Raw genomic sequence first — 15,814 nt, 5'->3', positions numbered from 1 at the left:
ATTCATAACTGGCTTAGTGATCGGACCCAAAGAGTGGTCATAAATGGCTGTACATCCAGTTGGAAGAATGTCTCAAGTGGGGTACCACAGGGCTCTGTCCTGGGCCCTGTATTGTTCAACATCTTTATCAACGATTTAGATGAAGGAATTGAGGGTAAACCGATTAAATTTGCTGATGACACAAAGCTAGGAGGGATAGCTAATACTAGAGAAGAGAGAGAAAGGATTCAAAAAGATATAAATAAATTGGAGCAGTGTGCAGCAAATAACATAATGGTTTTTAACAGGGAAAAATGCAAAGTAGTACATCTGGGCAATAAAAATGAAAAAAGCATATACAGAATGGGAGGAATAGGGCTAAGCAACAGCTCATGTGAAAAGACTTGGGTATACTAATAGATCACAGACTGAATGAGTCAACAGTGTGATGTAGCAGCAAAAAAGGCAAATGCAATTCTAGGATGTATTAACAGAAGCATACAGTCTAGATCACGTGAAGTTATTATTGCCCTCTACTCCTCTTTGGTCAGACCTCATCTGGAATACTGTGTCCAGTTTTGGGTGCCACATTTTAAAAAAGACCTCAACAAACTGGAACAAGTTCAGAAAAGAGTGACCAGAATGGTGACCGGTCTGCAAACCCTGTCTTATCAGAAAAGGTTGCAGGATTTGGGAATGTTTAGCTTGCAAAAGAGAAGACTGAGAGGAGACTTAATAGCTGTCTACAAATATCTCAAGGGCTGTCACATTGTAGAAGGATCATCTTTATTCTCATTTGCACAAGGAAAGACTAGAAACAATGGGATTAAATTGAATGGGAGGAGACAGATTAGATATTAGAAAAAACTTTTTGACAGAGTGATCAATGAGTGGAACAGGCTGCCACGAGAGGTGGTGAGTTCTCCTTCAATAGAAGTCTTCAAACAGAGGCTGGACAGACATCTGTCTGGGATGATTTAGCGAATCCTGCTTTGAGCAGGGGGTTGGACTAGATGGCCAAGAGGTCCCTTCCAACTCTACGATTCTATGCAGAGATTGCAATGTAGCCGCAAAGATTCGAACATATTTTTCGAGCATGCCCAAGACACTCTGATAACATCAGAGCATGCTCAGATAATGCCTTATCCAGGCACATCCACTCATCACTAACTACCACCGTACAATGAACATTTGTTGTAGTAACCAATTCCATAATCCGCAAACAAGATTTTGGAACAGTTGCACCCAGTGACTCACAAGTGACATCTCTTCTGATTGGAGCCGTTCGCTTTTTCTGTCTTTTCCATCTAGCCCAGACCACCATAACTTCTTCCAACCACAACTTGTCTGCAGAGTTTACAACACACATATGTGACTTCTCACATTTCCAGCACCATCCTTACCTATTTTCTGGTATACATTTCCATGACTTTTATATTAATAACAGTCATGTCCCAGGAGATGTCTCAAACTGGTTTTTTTCTTTATGTTCTCCAATTCAGCAAAATCTTCTGAGATTGGATGCTAACGCCCCGAGTGTTCAGGCATTGGGCACAGAATTCACTGCATGATTGCTAGATGCAGAGACCTGACCCATCTAGTGCATACCAATGACACTCAGGCACAATATATACTGTAAGAGCACCATGAATAAACACTCTAATTCAGGATTTATACAGTATATAAAGTTAGTATCAAAGGGGTTGATGGGATCCAGTGTGCACACTTGCAAACATTTGCGCCATCTAAATGTCACTGCCGATTGACAGCGGCATCTAAAATGGTTAAGAGCAGCAATGTAAGCTTGCTGTGGATGCCGCCATTACAAGCAGATGCCAGTTATGTAACATCGCCACCATCTGCCACGAATGAAGTGGGCTTAGCTCCATATACCATTCAGCGACCTGTGATTAAACTGTACATCTCAGGTCATTGAAAGGGATTGTCCCACAAACAAAGTATATTTTTAATTAATAGATCTTGGAATAATAATAATTTCCACAATTGGATGTTTAAAAGAATAAAATGTTCCTGTGCCGAGATAAACTTATATATAATGTGCCCCTGCTGTGTACTGTGTAATGGCCGTGTCTGACCGTGCAGGAATATGGTCTGATCATACCACAGCTCCTGGGCAGAGGAGGATGCAAAAGAGTATACAGACAGGACAGCATCGGATCACAGCTGCTGCTTTCTGTGAGGTAAAACATTTCTCTGCCTGTTAAAAAAAACTTGTTTTGCCTCACAGTTAGAATCTGAGGTAATCCCCTGCTCTATCTGTATATTCTCTTTTGCATATCTTGGAGAATCAGCCTGTCCCAATCTCCCTGTCTCCAATTCAGTCTGATTTACCTCCAGAACGCAGAAAGAGAGGACATCCCCCTTTCCTTGATGGAAATCCCACACATGCCAGGCCACAGGGGTGTCACTCTGATTTCTAATGTCACCCAGATGTTCAGTTATCCTTTTTTCTCAGTTCTCTTTTCGTCTTCACTATATAATTCTTTGGACATGAGCATGTAGCCATATGCACCACTCCTGTGGTCTTGCAGTTAGCAAAGTCTCTAGTAAAGAATTTCTGAGGCACCTATAAAACTTGCCAGGTGTAATACACTTACAGAATGCTTACTGCTCAAATTCTTTACTAGAGACTTTGCTAACTGCAAGACCATTGGAGTGGTGCATATAGCTACATGCTCGTGTGTTGAAGGACACGCTTGCTGTAGGTGCGCAGGCGCCGCCGGCCACTGGCCATGTCGATCCGCGCACATTGGTTACGTCTGCGCGGGCGCTTCAGGCCGCGGGTGACGCATGCGCAGTTGGATCTACATCAGGTCCAGTGGCAGAGGGAGTATGCGGGCGCTTTGGTTGATGATGCGCAGGCGCTGCCGGCCGCTTGGCGATGCCTTCACAGTACCTTTTACACCATTTCCAAAGAGAGATGGGGCATCATGGACACCCTGGTGTGTTGGTGCGCACGCGCCACCTTCGGGTTCATATTGAGACATCTATTGCCTGTGGCTATACTCTGACATGCGCAGTTTCTGGTATGGGGACAAATCCTTAATAAAAAAAAAAACCTTTGGTTGATCAATCCATGTGTCAACCTAGAATCCTGCTGGTTGATTTCTTCAGTTATTTAAAGGTACACCATCCATTACACACTTACACCTGCAACCAGGTGCTGTATCTATGATGTTACTAATGAACACTGAAGTTTCCATGTGCCTCCTCATGAACTTTCACCATGGGACAGAAACACGTCAAGGCTGAATTTATAAGTTTATTTCCTTTGGGCATAGTACAATAGACGGTTTTCCTGTATACACTGCTATGGCAGAATTTCTGACAAGTACACCCTTCTGCTGATATAAGCCGGCAGTTCATGTGACACACACAATAAAATCACACAGACTGGTTAGAATAGAATAGATATACAGTGGGTAAGGAAAGTATTCAGACCACTTTAAATTTTTCACTCTTTGTTTCATTGCAGCCATTTGGTAAACTCAAAAAAGTTTAATTTTTTTCTCATTAATGTACACTCTGCACCCCATCTTGACTAAAAAAAAAAACAGAATTGTAGAAATTTTTGCTAATTTATTAAAAAAGAAAAACTGAAATCTCACATGGTCATAAGTATTCAGACCCTTTGCTCAGTATTGAGTAGAAGCACCCTTTTGAGCTAGTACAGCCATGAGTCTTCTTGGGAATGATGCAACAAGTTTTTCACACCTGGATTTGGGGATCCTCTGCCATTCTTCCTTGCAGATCCTCTCCAGTTCCGTCAGGATGAATGGTGAACGTTGGTGAACAGCCATTTTCAGGTCTCTCCAGAGATGCTCAATTGGGTTTAGGTCAGGGCTCTGGCTGGGCCAGTCAAGAATGGTCACAGAGTTGTTTTGAAGCCACTCCTTTGTTATTTTAGCTTTGTGCTTGTCATTGTCTTGTTAGAAGGTGAGCCTTCGGCCAAGTCTGAGGTCCACAGCACTCTGGAAGAGGTTTTCATCCTGGATATCGCTGTACTTGGCCGCATTCATGTTTCCTTCAATTGCAACCAGTCATTGTGTCCCTGCAGCTGAAAAACACCTGCATAGCATGATGCTGCCACCACGTTTCACTATTGGGATTGTATTGGGCAGGTGATGAGCAGTGCCTGGTTTTCTCCACACATACCACTTAGAGTTATCACCAAAAAGTTCTATCTTCATCTCAGACCAGAGAATCTTATTTCTCATAGTCTGGGAGTCCTTTATGTGTTTTTTTAGCAAACTCTATGCGGACTTTCATATGTCTGGCACTGAGGAGAGGCTTCCGTTGGGCCATTCTGCCATAAAGGCCCGACTGGTGGAGGGCTGCAGTGATAGTTGACTTTGTGGAACTTTCTCCCATCTCCCTACTGCATCTGTGGAGCTCAGCCAGAGTGATTTGGGGGTTCTTCTTTACCTCTCTCACCAAGGCTCTTCTCCCACAGTTGCTCAGTTTGGAAGACTTCTGGTGGTCCCAAATTACTTCCATTTAAAGATTATGGAGGCCACTATGCTCTTAGGAACCTTGAGTACTGCAGAAATTCTTTTGTAACCTTGGCCAGATTTGTGCCTTGCCACAATTCTGTCTCTGAGCTCCTTGGCCAGTGCCTTTGACCTCATGATTCTCATTTGATCAGGTGTGTGTCTTTACAAGTCAAGTCCTATCAGTTTAATTAAACACAGCTGGACTCCAATGAAGGAGTAGAACCATCTCAAGGAGGAACACAAGGAGATGGACAGCATGTGACTTAAATATGAGTGTCTGAGCAAAGGATCTGAATACTTATGACCATGTGATATTTCAGTTTTTCTTTTTTAATAAATGTGCAAAAATTTCTACATTTCTGTTTTTTTCAGTCAAGATGGGGTGCAGAGTGTACATTAATGAGAAAAAAAATAACTTTTTTGAATTCACCAAATGGCTGCAATGAAACATAGTGAAAAATTTAAAGGGGTCTTATACATGTGGGGATTGCGGATTTGTTATGAAATCCCCATATGTATTCAGGCTGTCTAGCAGCCGCAAATCATGCAGCTACGGCAACAGAAACTAAATCTCCGAGCACATCCAAATACTCAGAGATCACCCGAGCATGCTCGGGAAATCTCTGGTAACAAGCATACTCGCTCATCACTAGTATTTAATTAATAAAAGATTATTTTTTGAAAAAAAATGATGGTGGCTATGCGCAATTTTTGTAACCAGTAGAAGGAAAGCCAATAGCTGGGGGCAGATGTTTATAGCCTGGGAAGGGGGTAATACCCATGGAGCTTCACAGGCTATTAATATCAGCTTACAACTGTTTTCTTAGCCTTTACTGGCTATTAAAAGAGGGGACCCCAAAAATAAAGACGTGGGGTCCCCCTATAATTAATAGCCAGCAATGGCTATGCAGACAGCTTTGGGCTGATATTAATAGCCTGGGAATGGGCCATGGATACTGGCATCCCCCACCCCCGGCTAAAATCATCCGCTCTCAGCTGCCCCAGAAAAGGCGCCAATTCTGGCACTTAGCCTCGTTCTTTCCACTTGCCTTGTAGCAGTGGCAAGTGGGGGGTGATAGTTGGGGGGGGGGGGGATTAATGTCACCTCTGTATTGTCAGGTGACATCAAGCCCCGAGCTTAGTAAGGGAGAGGCATCAATGACCCATTACTAACCCCATAGTCACATTGTAAGAAAACAGACACCCAGAAAAAGTCCATTAATTGAAAGAATGACACAGACTAATTAAATCATATTTACGACCTCACACATTTTCCCCCGATGCCCTTGTCATCTGCAAAAGTTAAAAAAAAAACAGTATCCCTCAACTTTCTGCAGAGATGCTTTGAATCCATTAGTCCCACGGCGGGTCCAGCTCTGCTACATCTAGATGGCAGCCTGCATGGTTGCATGATGCATCCATACAACCTGTCATCCAGTAGACACTGAGCACTGTGTGCACAGTGTCTGCATGTGAACTGCTATTCCCTGTATGAGGGCACTGCGGACGTGAGAAAACTCTCCCACTCGTCGCTATGCCATCCGACAGGTCCCGAGAGTTCACAACCAGTGAACTCACTTCACCTTTCTGACGTCAGTGCAAATGCCATGGGAAAATTTCCCACGGCGCTCACACCGATGTCACATAGGTGAAGAGAGTTAATAGGCTGTGAACTCCCAGAACCACTGCATGTACAGCTGTCTACAATCTTTCTATAGGAGGTCAGAAAATAGCTAGGTAAATCTCCTCAGTTGCTTTTGAAACCTTCTCTCCATTTCCAAGATATGAATCCCTTTCTGAGATTGCTGCTGGTCCCAGAGATACGATTAACCACAGGCAATACCATAAATGTCTGCTGTATGTTGATCTATAAATGTCTGACATTGGAATAACCCTTTATGTAAAGTTGTTTTTTTTCATAGACTTACAAAAGCATGAATGTTGCCATACAGTGCACCTCTTCTAGTAGGTACTACTCACTTTGTAGATCTCCGTGGTGATATTTTACCAATTATGTTCCCATCGCTGATAAAACAGGTATTTTATTAAGTATTGTTCTGCCTGTATGATACAGTGGTGCTTGTCTGTCTTTTTCAGCATACTCGACCAAACTCAACAGGTTCCCCATCTTTCATTTCCAAGATGACCTGAAAGATCTCTGTATCAGTGCCGTCAGCTCAAACACAACCAAAGCTACGCTGTATGCTCTAAATGTCTGGAGATACTGGTGTATGACACGGGGGCTGAAAGACTGCATGGACTTTACCAAGGTGAGTTTGCACCACCAACAAAACATGATGAAAGTACTTGATTTTGAAAAAGCTTAACAAAGCGATTTACCAACTGAACAGATAAAGATGGCTGAACCTGGGGCGAGGGTTTACTGTCTGATAGCCAAATTATTAAAGGGAAGGTAGTGTCAAGAAAGATTGGGGTTATATTGCTTCACTTGTAGAAACATTTGCAGGATTTACTATTTTCATTAGAATGTACAAATATGTTCCATAATTCAAATGTAATGTTTGATTATATTCTACTAAACAAATTTATACTTTTTACTTTCAACAAATTTGGTTTGTGCTGTCATTTCTTGCCCAGTCGTTCTTAGCTTTCTATGTCCTTGATTGATTCATTGCCTTTTGTCCAACCTGATTGTCCATAGATCCACTTGACTGCGTTGACATTATGTTTCAATCTTAAAGAGAATCTGTCAGCAGGTTTTTGCTATGTAATCTGAAGACAGCAGGAGATAGGGGCTGAAACAAAGATTTCATCGGTGTTATTTTTTTGGCTGTGTTTACTTATAATGAAGATTTTATCACCAGGAGATTATCACTGACCAGACTAGAGCTCACGGGACTGCTAGATTACCACACCCCCTCCTGTGATAAGCAAATGACTGTTAATAGACAATGTACATAGAAAGCTGTGATGTGGGTGGGGTTAGCTTTCTGAGCTCTGTTTCATGCTACATCTAAAAACTTTGTGTCACGACTGCTGCACCCAGTAAACTAAGTGACACATCGTTGGAATCAGGCTCACTTGCTTTATATTATACTACTTTCAGATTAAATGGTAAAAACTTGCTGACTTTATTTTTTTATTATTAACCATTCTTTGTCTTTGATACAGCATTTGTTCTTCCTTTGTCTTTAAGGTCCCTGCAGTAAGGCTAAATGAGCTTTTGGAAGATTTTTACGTGACCGTGAAAAAAACAGATGGATCAGATTTTTTGGCTACATCTCTCCACGCAATACGCAGAGGCTTAGACCGCATTCTTAAAAACGCTGGAGCTGGCTTCTCGATTACCAGCAGTGTCTTCAATTCATCTTCACAGAAACTCAAAGAAAAACTGAGAATGCTCAACAAAGCTGGAATGTCAGGCTCCCGGTCACGTAATATTGTCTACTTCACTCTAGCAGATGAAGAGGAGATGTGGAGAATCGGCTGTCTAGGTGATGACGGGCCTGTGCCTCTGTTGTCTTCAGTGGTGAAATACAACAGCCAATTTCTAAACATGAGGACCTTACAGGAACATGCTGATCTAATGTATGGAGATATAGAATTGTTGAAGGATGGAAATAATCAGACTTTCTTTGCTAGAACAGACAGTGTTAAGAGAGACAAACAAGCAAACCCTAACAAGATGTGCTACGGCCAGATTTACCACGAACACTCAAAAGGAAACAGACGGTGTCCCTACTGTCTTCTGTATAAGTTCATGTACACACATCGCCCACCATCTCAGATAGAAGCAAACTCACCGTTTTATCTGACTGCAAGGAAAGAGGTCAGTGGACCGGAAAAAGTCTGGTACGAGGAACAGAGAATGGGTCTTCGATCGCTACGTGGTGTTGTCCCTAAATTGGCAAAACGTGTGAAGTTAGAGCAATGTGACAATTACACTTTCGTTTCCTTCACACAGACATTTAGAAAGTTTGGTCCTGTTAACTATTAGCGACTTCATAAAACACTAAATGAATGACTTGCACAGTGCTGTCCAGCGGGATTTCCTAAAGAAAGTCTCACATTGTTGCCATTGACATGGAGCCTGACTACACTTTATCATATAAGTTGTTTGTTTTGCAGTTTTTTTTGTATTCTGTGTGCCTTTTAGCAACTCCAAAAAACACCACAATGTAAGGGAGTGGAAGACTTATCACAATAGCACAACTTTTCAAAGTTATTTCTGATCTAGAATTAATATTTGTTGTGTAAAATTTCGCAGATAATTGGTAGACGTTACTTAGTCCACAACTAATAAAACGGTTAAAGGTTGATAAAAGCAGGAAATTGGATATATGTTCTTATTTTATACCATTTCCTGCCTTTGTCCAACTTTTTCATTATGTCAGAAAGCCCTTTTAATGTTGAGGATGTATATAATCTGGAATAAAGTCTAAAGAGCATCGTTTTTAACTCATTGATTTTAAAGATGATATTCAAGAGTACTACCACTCTACTCTGGCAAAAGACAACATACCTTTTATTATAGCCCCAAGAAAATAGGCCCCTTTTCATCAAGACAGGGGTTTTTCACACTAGTTTTCATGACCAGTACAGTACACTGGAGTATGATGCACCAAATTCAATAAGAGGCTCGTGTCGATTAATCAATTTGGTGCAATTTTAGCTGCTGGGCGTCAATGTGAGAATTGTACTCCTGTCTGAGAGTGGAGTACAAATCCGTCATAATTTGTCACACCCCCTACAACAAAGCTCCACCCACATTCCAGGACCGGCATAAAAATGCTAAATATTTTTGCACAACTACTAGTTGCACAGTACATTTGCAACATATCAGTTTTACACCAGAATTCTGGCAAAAACTGGCCGATGAATGCAGGCCACAATCTTTTGTAAATGTATTTTAATCCATTCTAGTCTATATTCCTTTGAAATTACTGTTTGGACTTACACATGTACATATTACCTGGGACTACAAATTGCCTCACAAAGTGACTTTTTCTGGAATCCTATAGTAAAATAATAAGTTTGTGCTAGGAGTTTACAAAAATTAGCACATTTTCCCTAAAATTTACAGATAATAAACATTTAGTCCTGTTTGAACCCTCCTCCTAAAGGGAAAGTGTTATGTATTTTATTATAGTTAAAAAATAATTAGATTTAATTACATGGACTGTAAATAATTTTTAATTCTTAGTTTTGTAGTTATTTATTTTTATTATTTATAAACTATTCTACATCAGCGGCCCTAAAGCTATTGGCCCTGATTCATCAAATTATTTTCCCCAGAATACTAGCGTAAAACACTTTTATAAGTTGCACAGTTTTTTCGCAATTCGGGATTGCTCAAAAATGTTGCTACTTTGGCTGTTGATGCCAGTTTTGTACCAATTCTACCAAAATGGACTGGAGTAGGATGAAGGTGTGACTCCACAAATCACATGCTGTGGTGTACCTTACGCCATAAATTTTGCTCCAGTCCTGGAATGGAGTAAAATTTGTGGCGCGTTTTCAGATGCGCCCGATTCGTTAAGAGGCGTGCTCTTTTTAATTGATCAGGAGCGTATGACTCCAACACGACCAACATCCCCCTTCCCCAAGACCAGCGTTGTTCATGCCGGGCTTGCTTATTTCCTGTTATGGAAATTTCTGCTACACAATCTGACACGTGAATCCACACTAACAGTGCCTTGAAAAGTATTCATTCCCCATGTATTTTTGGACATTTTTGCGGGTTACACTCACAAATTTAAAAGCATTTTATTGGGATTTTATGTGATATACTAACACAAAGTAGCTAATATTTGTAAAGGAAATGATACATGTTCTAATTATTTAAAAAATATAAATTCGAAAATTTTGACGTGCCTTTGTATTCAGCCCCTGTAGTCTTATACCCCTAAATAAAATCCCTAATGACCACTTGCTACCAGAAGTCGCATAATTAGTAAATGGAGTCCACCTTATGTGTAATTTATTCTCAGTACAATTATAGCTGTTCTCTAATGAAGGTCTCAGAGGTTTGCTTGAGAACATTAGACATTACGAATCAAACAGCATAATGAAAACCAAGAAATCCCTCAGACAGGTCACGGATACATTTGTGGTGAGAAGTAAAGCAGGGTTAGGTTAGAAAACAATATAGCCCAACCTCAGAACATCTTATGGAGCACTGTTCAGTTCAACATCCAAAAATGGATGGGGCATAGCACAACTACAAACCTACGAAGACATGGCTGTCAACCTAAAGTGATATCTCAAGCAAAGAGAGCGCTAATAAGAGAAGCAACCAAGAGGCCTCTGGTCACACTGGGGGTTCTGCAGAGATCCACAGCTCAGGAGGGAGAATCTATATCCAAGACAACTATTAGCCATATACTCCACAAATCTGGCCTTTATGGAAGAGTGGCAAGAAGAAAGACATTTTTGAAAGCAAGCCATAAGAAGTCCCCTTTGCAGTTTGCAGAAAGCAATGTAGGGAGCACAAGTATCATGTGGAAGAAGGCGCTCTGGTTAGATGAGACCAAAATAGATCTTTTTGGGCTAAATGCAAAATGCTATGTGTGGTGGAAAACGAACACTGCACATCAGCCTGAAGACTCTAATCATGGTGATGCCAGCATCATGCTGTGGAGATGCTTTTCTTTAGCAGAGACAGGGAAGCTGGTCAGAGTTGATAGTAAAATGGATGGAGCTAATAATAGGGTAATCCTGGAGGAAAACCTGTTAGAGGCTGCAAAATTCTTGAGACTAGGGCATAGGTTCACCTTCCTGCAGGACAACAACCCTACAGCCAGAGCTACAATTGAATAGTTTGGAGCAAAGCATAATCATGTGTGTGAATGGCCCAGTCAAAGTCCAGGCCTAAATCCCAATCTGTGGCAAGACTTGAAAATTGCTGTTCGCAAACACTCACCATCCAATCTCACTGAGCTAAAGCCAGTTTCCGAAGACAGATGGGCAAACCTGGTAGTGCTATACCCCGAAAGACTTGGAGCTGTAATTGCAGGGAAATGTGTAACGTGAAAAACTGTAGAAAAGTTCACGGGTATGAATACTTTTCAAGGCACTGTACATCTCCAGGAAATAATTAAAATCTCTCCCAAAAATCAAGGACTGAAGTAGAGCTAACTCTCTGGGCGTAGACTAATACCATAGAGCTGTCATTAAATCCTCCACTCTGTAATGATAGGATTACACTTATCCTTTGTATACTAGCAGGTGAGCTGCAAAGGGGAGGAAATATCGGCAAACTGGACTACTGTAGTGGCTTGTTTAAAAGCTATAGTATTGCTAATTTTTGTGTGTGTAAATTCACATAAAAATGACCTTTTAAAACTTGTAAAATAACAAATGTATTCATCAGCTGAGTAATACTGAATTTGAAAAACTATTGTTTGGATACCCGAAAAAACTAGAGGTGTATCACTGGTATAGATTTGTGGTATGGCTATCAAATATATCGAATAATGTCTGCAGCAATCTGCCACGTGTGCATAACTCATACTGTTGTCCTGTCTATGACCGTTGAACACATAAAAGTAGTGTCTCTGTTCTTTAGAATCACGTTTGCAGGAATTAGGTTTGTACTTGATTATTAAATGTCACATTTCTAGAAATGTAGAAGCACAAAAGATCCCTTGTAGAACAAGAAAAAGCTGAAGGGCTGCATAGTATACATTAGATACATGGCAGAGCAGCATTTACCTCTAACTATGACACTTTCCTCCCTTTTTCAGAAAACTGTTTTTTTTGTGATTCACTGTGATATATTGAAATAAAGATATGACCGTCTCCTATTTGTAGACATTATAGCTTTACTGGAAATTCTGAGGGAATATAAGGGAGAATGAAAGGTTCAAAAGAAGTGCCTCAGTTTTGTGTAAATACCCCGATAAATTATTGTGTGAACTGTTATCTGTCTCTTGTCTGGAGGATAATCTGTTTTCCATGTATTGTACACTGGATCTGTACGCACTGCTGAAGGTTTAAAAAAAAAACAAAAAACCATGTTTGAGATAATAAAATTTGTGCTGTCTGTGTGCTCTGGACTTTAGTCATATGAACTTAGAATGATTGACAGGTAATGACTGCATTTTGGTTAGACCTGTAGAGCTAAAAAGACATCTTAATCAGTAAATGCACCCATAAAAATGTGAACTGTTTTCATCCGCAAGTTTAATTAATTTAATTGCCCTGATGCTGTGGCAAGTGGGGTAATAGGGTTGGGGTTCATGTCAGCTTTGTATTGTCAGCTGACATCAAGCCCAGAGGTTAGTAATGGTGAGGCGTTAATAAGACGTCCCCATTACTAACCCCATAGTCACACTGTAAAAAAGACAGCATGAATAAAGTCCTTTTAATTGAAAAAAAATACATCCCACCCTCATTTTCAAATTTATTACTGTAAAAATAAAAAAAAATTCTGTACCTGTCCAACGATAATCCATTGTCCCACACCCTGATCCATCTCTGTTTCATCTGGATGCATTGCTGAAGTGTGGCATGATGCGACGGTTCTGCCTGGCATCCAGGAGGCAGTGAGCAGTGTGTCCAAGCGCAGCTTCAGTGGTCTGCGGTGACGTCACTAACGTGACTACCGGTCACTGCCAGCTGTCCCCATGCTCAGTTCACTGTGAGCCAGTCGATGTACTGCGGTAACCTTCAGTATGTCACCAGGAGAAATTTATTACTGTGCTAACGCTGATCTCATTGAGGTCACGGCAGTTAATAGGGCCGCTCACAATGAGTTGCTCAGTGGGATCCGCAGCTTCAGTGACCTGCAGTAACCTGCACTGAATTGACCACAGGTCACTGAAGCTACGCTCTGATGCTCAGCGTCTCCTGGATGCGAGTATGAACTGTCACACTCATGCCACCATTCAGCAATGCATCCAGAAGAAACAGATGGATTATCTATCATGTTCCCCATCACGATCTCTACCTTTGAACATCTTTAATACATAGAACTCATTAATTTCTATGCTGCATTTCATTCCATACTTGTCAAACTGACAGCATGCAGATATGACACGGATGTCACGTATGTACACATGAACATGGACCACAGATCTCACCAGTACTGGTTTTCCAGAATGTGTGAAGGAGACCTAATGTTGATGTTGGAAGACATCCCTATCATAGTACTGATAGTAGTCATTAGAAGTGGTCAAATCTTTTGAAATTCAAATTCACCAGGTTTTGGGGATATTAAAAAAAAAATTGATTCGTAGCACATAAATTTCCTTGAAAAGATGATACATAACATAGGTGGAGTACAAGCATAGGAGACCTATTTCAATCATTCTAAGGCCGCCTTCACATTTTCGTGTTTCCAGTACATGTGGTATCCATTTTTTCTCATGCCGTGGATACCACAAGTACCAATTATAACCTATGCTGCTGTACACATGTACGGACTGTGTGTCCGTGCAAAACTAAAGGAGACATGTTAGTTTTCTTCGGCAGCACGGATGACAAAGGCCAATACAAGTCTATGGGTCCGTGAACAACACGTACAGCACATGAATGGCATCTGTGTGCTGTACATGTAAAGATTGATAAGTATAGGAGAAGCTTTGTCATTTATTTCTTTATTATCCTGGAAAAACACTTGATGATGCTGATGGTAAAAACAGACACACTGATGGAAAAAAAAAGTAAACCCCAAGGGTTTAGCATTATCAAGACACATCTCTGGGGTATGATGAGTCCCAGACTGATTCATGTCACCTTATCTGTATCACACAGTTTTAGAACATTACCAGGTTCCACGTAATCATAAACTGTCAGCCATTGCTTCAGTAGTGCCTGGTTCAGTGAGGTAGAGAGGGTAATTGTCATGACATCACTATAATATTGTTGGGTACCAAAGTATTACAATTAATGTCATCAGTATCACCTAATGCTACTACCTAACTAGGTTTCACTTGGTTGCAAATCAGAATAACATCAGACCTTCTTATATCCTGAATTGTTTCTATAGCATTACTTCTTCCTAAAGTATGTAAAAGCAGAGAAATAGTGGGCACGGCAGATTATACTAAGAGGGTGCTGCAACAGCCCTGCAAAAAAATGAATCATGCCATTAGGAAAGCAAAAAAAGAAGCAGGGCAGAAAAGCTTGTGCACACCCAATATAGACATAGAAAAAAAACAACAAAGACCTAAAGATTTAAAAGCATTTAAAATACAAATACATAACAAATCCAGGAGGCTCGGATGCAATAATCCAAATAAAGCCTCTTCCAAAGGCCTGAACTGTCAGCAAACTGGTGAAGAAACCCTGATAGAAAAAGATGTAGCTACCACAGTGTGTGATGTGATCAAATTGGGACAACAAATGTGTATATCAAATAACAATATACTGTGTATATGAATCAATGGGCAGGGGGACAAACGGTATAGTAATTATTGAATTTATAGCACGCATCATAAGTTTAAATAGACATATTTACCAGGGAAAATGACATTCCTGCGTTGACAGGCCCAAACGCGTGTCGCTGCTTGCAGCAGCTTCATCAGGGGTCCGTCCTCATTCGCGACACACGTCTCAGTTGCTACAGTAAGGCTGGTGTCAAACGTGCAACTGCAATGCGAGAAACTCACGCGAGTCTCTTGACTTAATACCCGGCACTGCCGCCAGCACTCCAGAACGGAGTGTGCGGCTGCATGTATTTCTAGCGTTCTAGCATAGAAATACATGCAGCTGCACACTCCAGTCCCGAGTGCCTGCGGCAGTGCCGAGTATTGAAGCGAGTTTCTCGCATTGCAGTTGCAAGTGAGACACCGGCCTAAAGGTGAACTCCGCTTCCCACATTCACTCGTCCACTCGCCTATTGCAATAGGCTGACAGTGAGCTATTATAAGTTTATCCCTCAGCCCGTTCTCACATCCACACCACACTTGTCGCTGCCACCAATCACCATTTTGTTAGGCCAGTGTCACACACTATCACACACGCCATCCAGCCAATATAAAGACATAATACAGACAGCATTATAAAAGAAAAAGGATAAAATACAGATACTTCTTGCAAATTGGATCCGTGAGAGGAGAATGCTACAGGAAATATGGGCAGAGCTCCAATGCTTGTTTCTTCTCCTGGGGTCTGACCCTGATATGCAGTAGATAAGATGTTATGAAGGGGTCTGCCAGACCCCTCACTCCTTCCTCAGCTAAGATAAGAGAGGGATGGCACATTTGATTTCATTCTAATCCAGTTTTAAGCCATTTTTCTACTATTAGCCATATTTTCCTCAGGAACCTCCTAGAAAAACAATATGGCCTTCATCTTACCCACCATCCTTCAATCATTCTATACATAACACACCTGAATATGATATATCCATAATT

At 41.1% G+C, this 15,814-nt stretch overlaps 1 protein-coding gene across 1 annotated transcript in view; it reads left to right on the top strand.

Moving 5' to 3' along the window:
- Positions 1-8,902, top strand: part of KIAA1958 (KIAA1958 ortholog) — a 146,098-nt gene extending 137,196 nt beyond the window's left edge. Inside the window, exons 3-4 of the mRNA XM_073549693.1 lie at positions 6,591-6,763; positions 7,651-8,902. Coding sequence (XP_073405794.1) covers positions 6,591-6,763; positions 7,651-8,451 — 974 coding nt within the window. The 3' untranslated portion in view covers positions 8,452-8,902. The remainder of the gene's footprint in view (positions 1-6,590; positions 6,764-7,650) is intronic.
- Positions 8,903-15,814: the final 6,912 nt, after the last annotated feature.

The sequence above is a fragment of the Dendrobates tinctorius genome, unplaced genomic scaffold (assembly GCF_039654945.1).
Source record: "Dendrobates tinctorius isolate UK_male_01 unplaced genomic scaffold, ASM3965494v1 ptg000160l, whole genome shotgun sequence".
In the NCBI taxonomy this organism is placed as follows: domain Eukaryota; kingdom Metazoa; phylum Chordata; class Amphibia; order Anura; family Dendrobatidae; genus Dendrobates; species Dendrobates tinctorius.
Note: the sequence above shows the minus strand (reverse complement) of the source record. Positions and strands in the feature narration are given on the sequence as shown.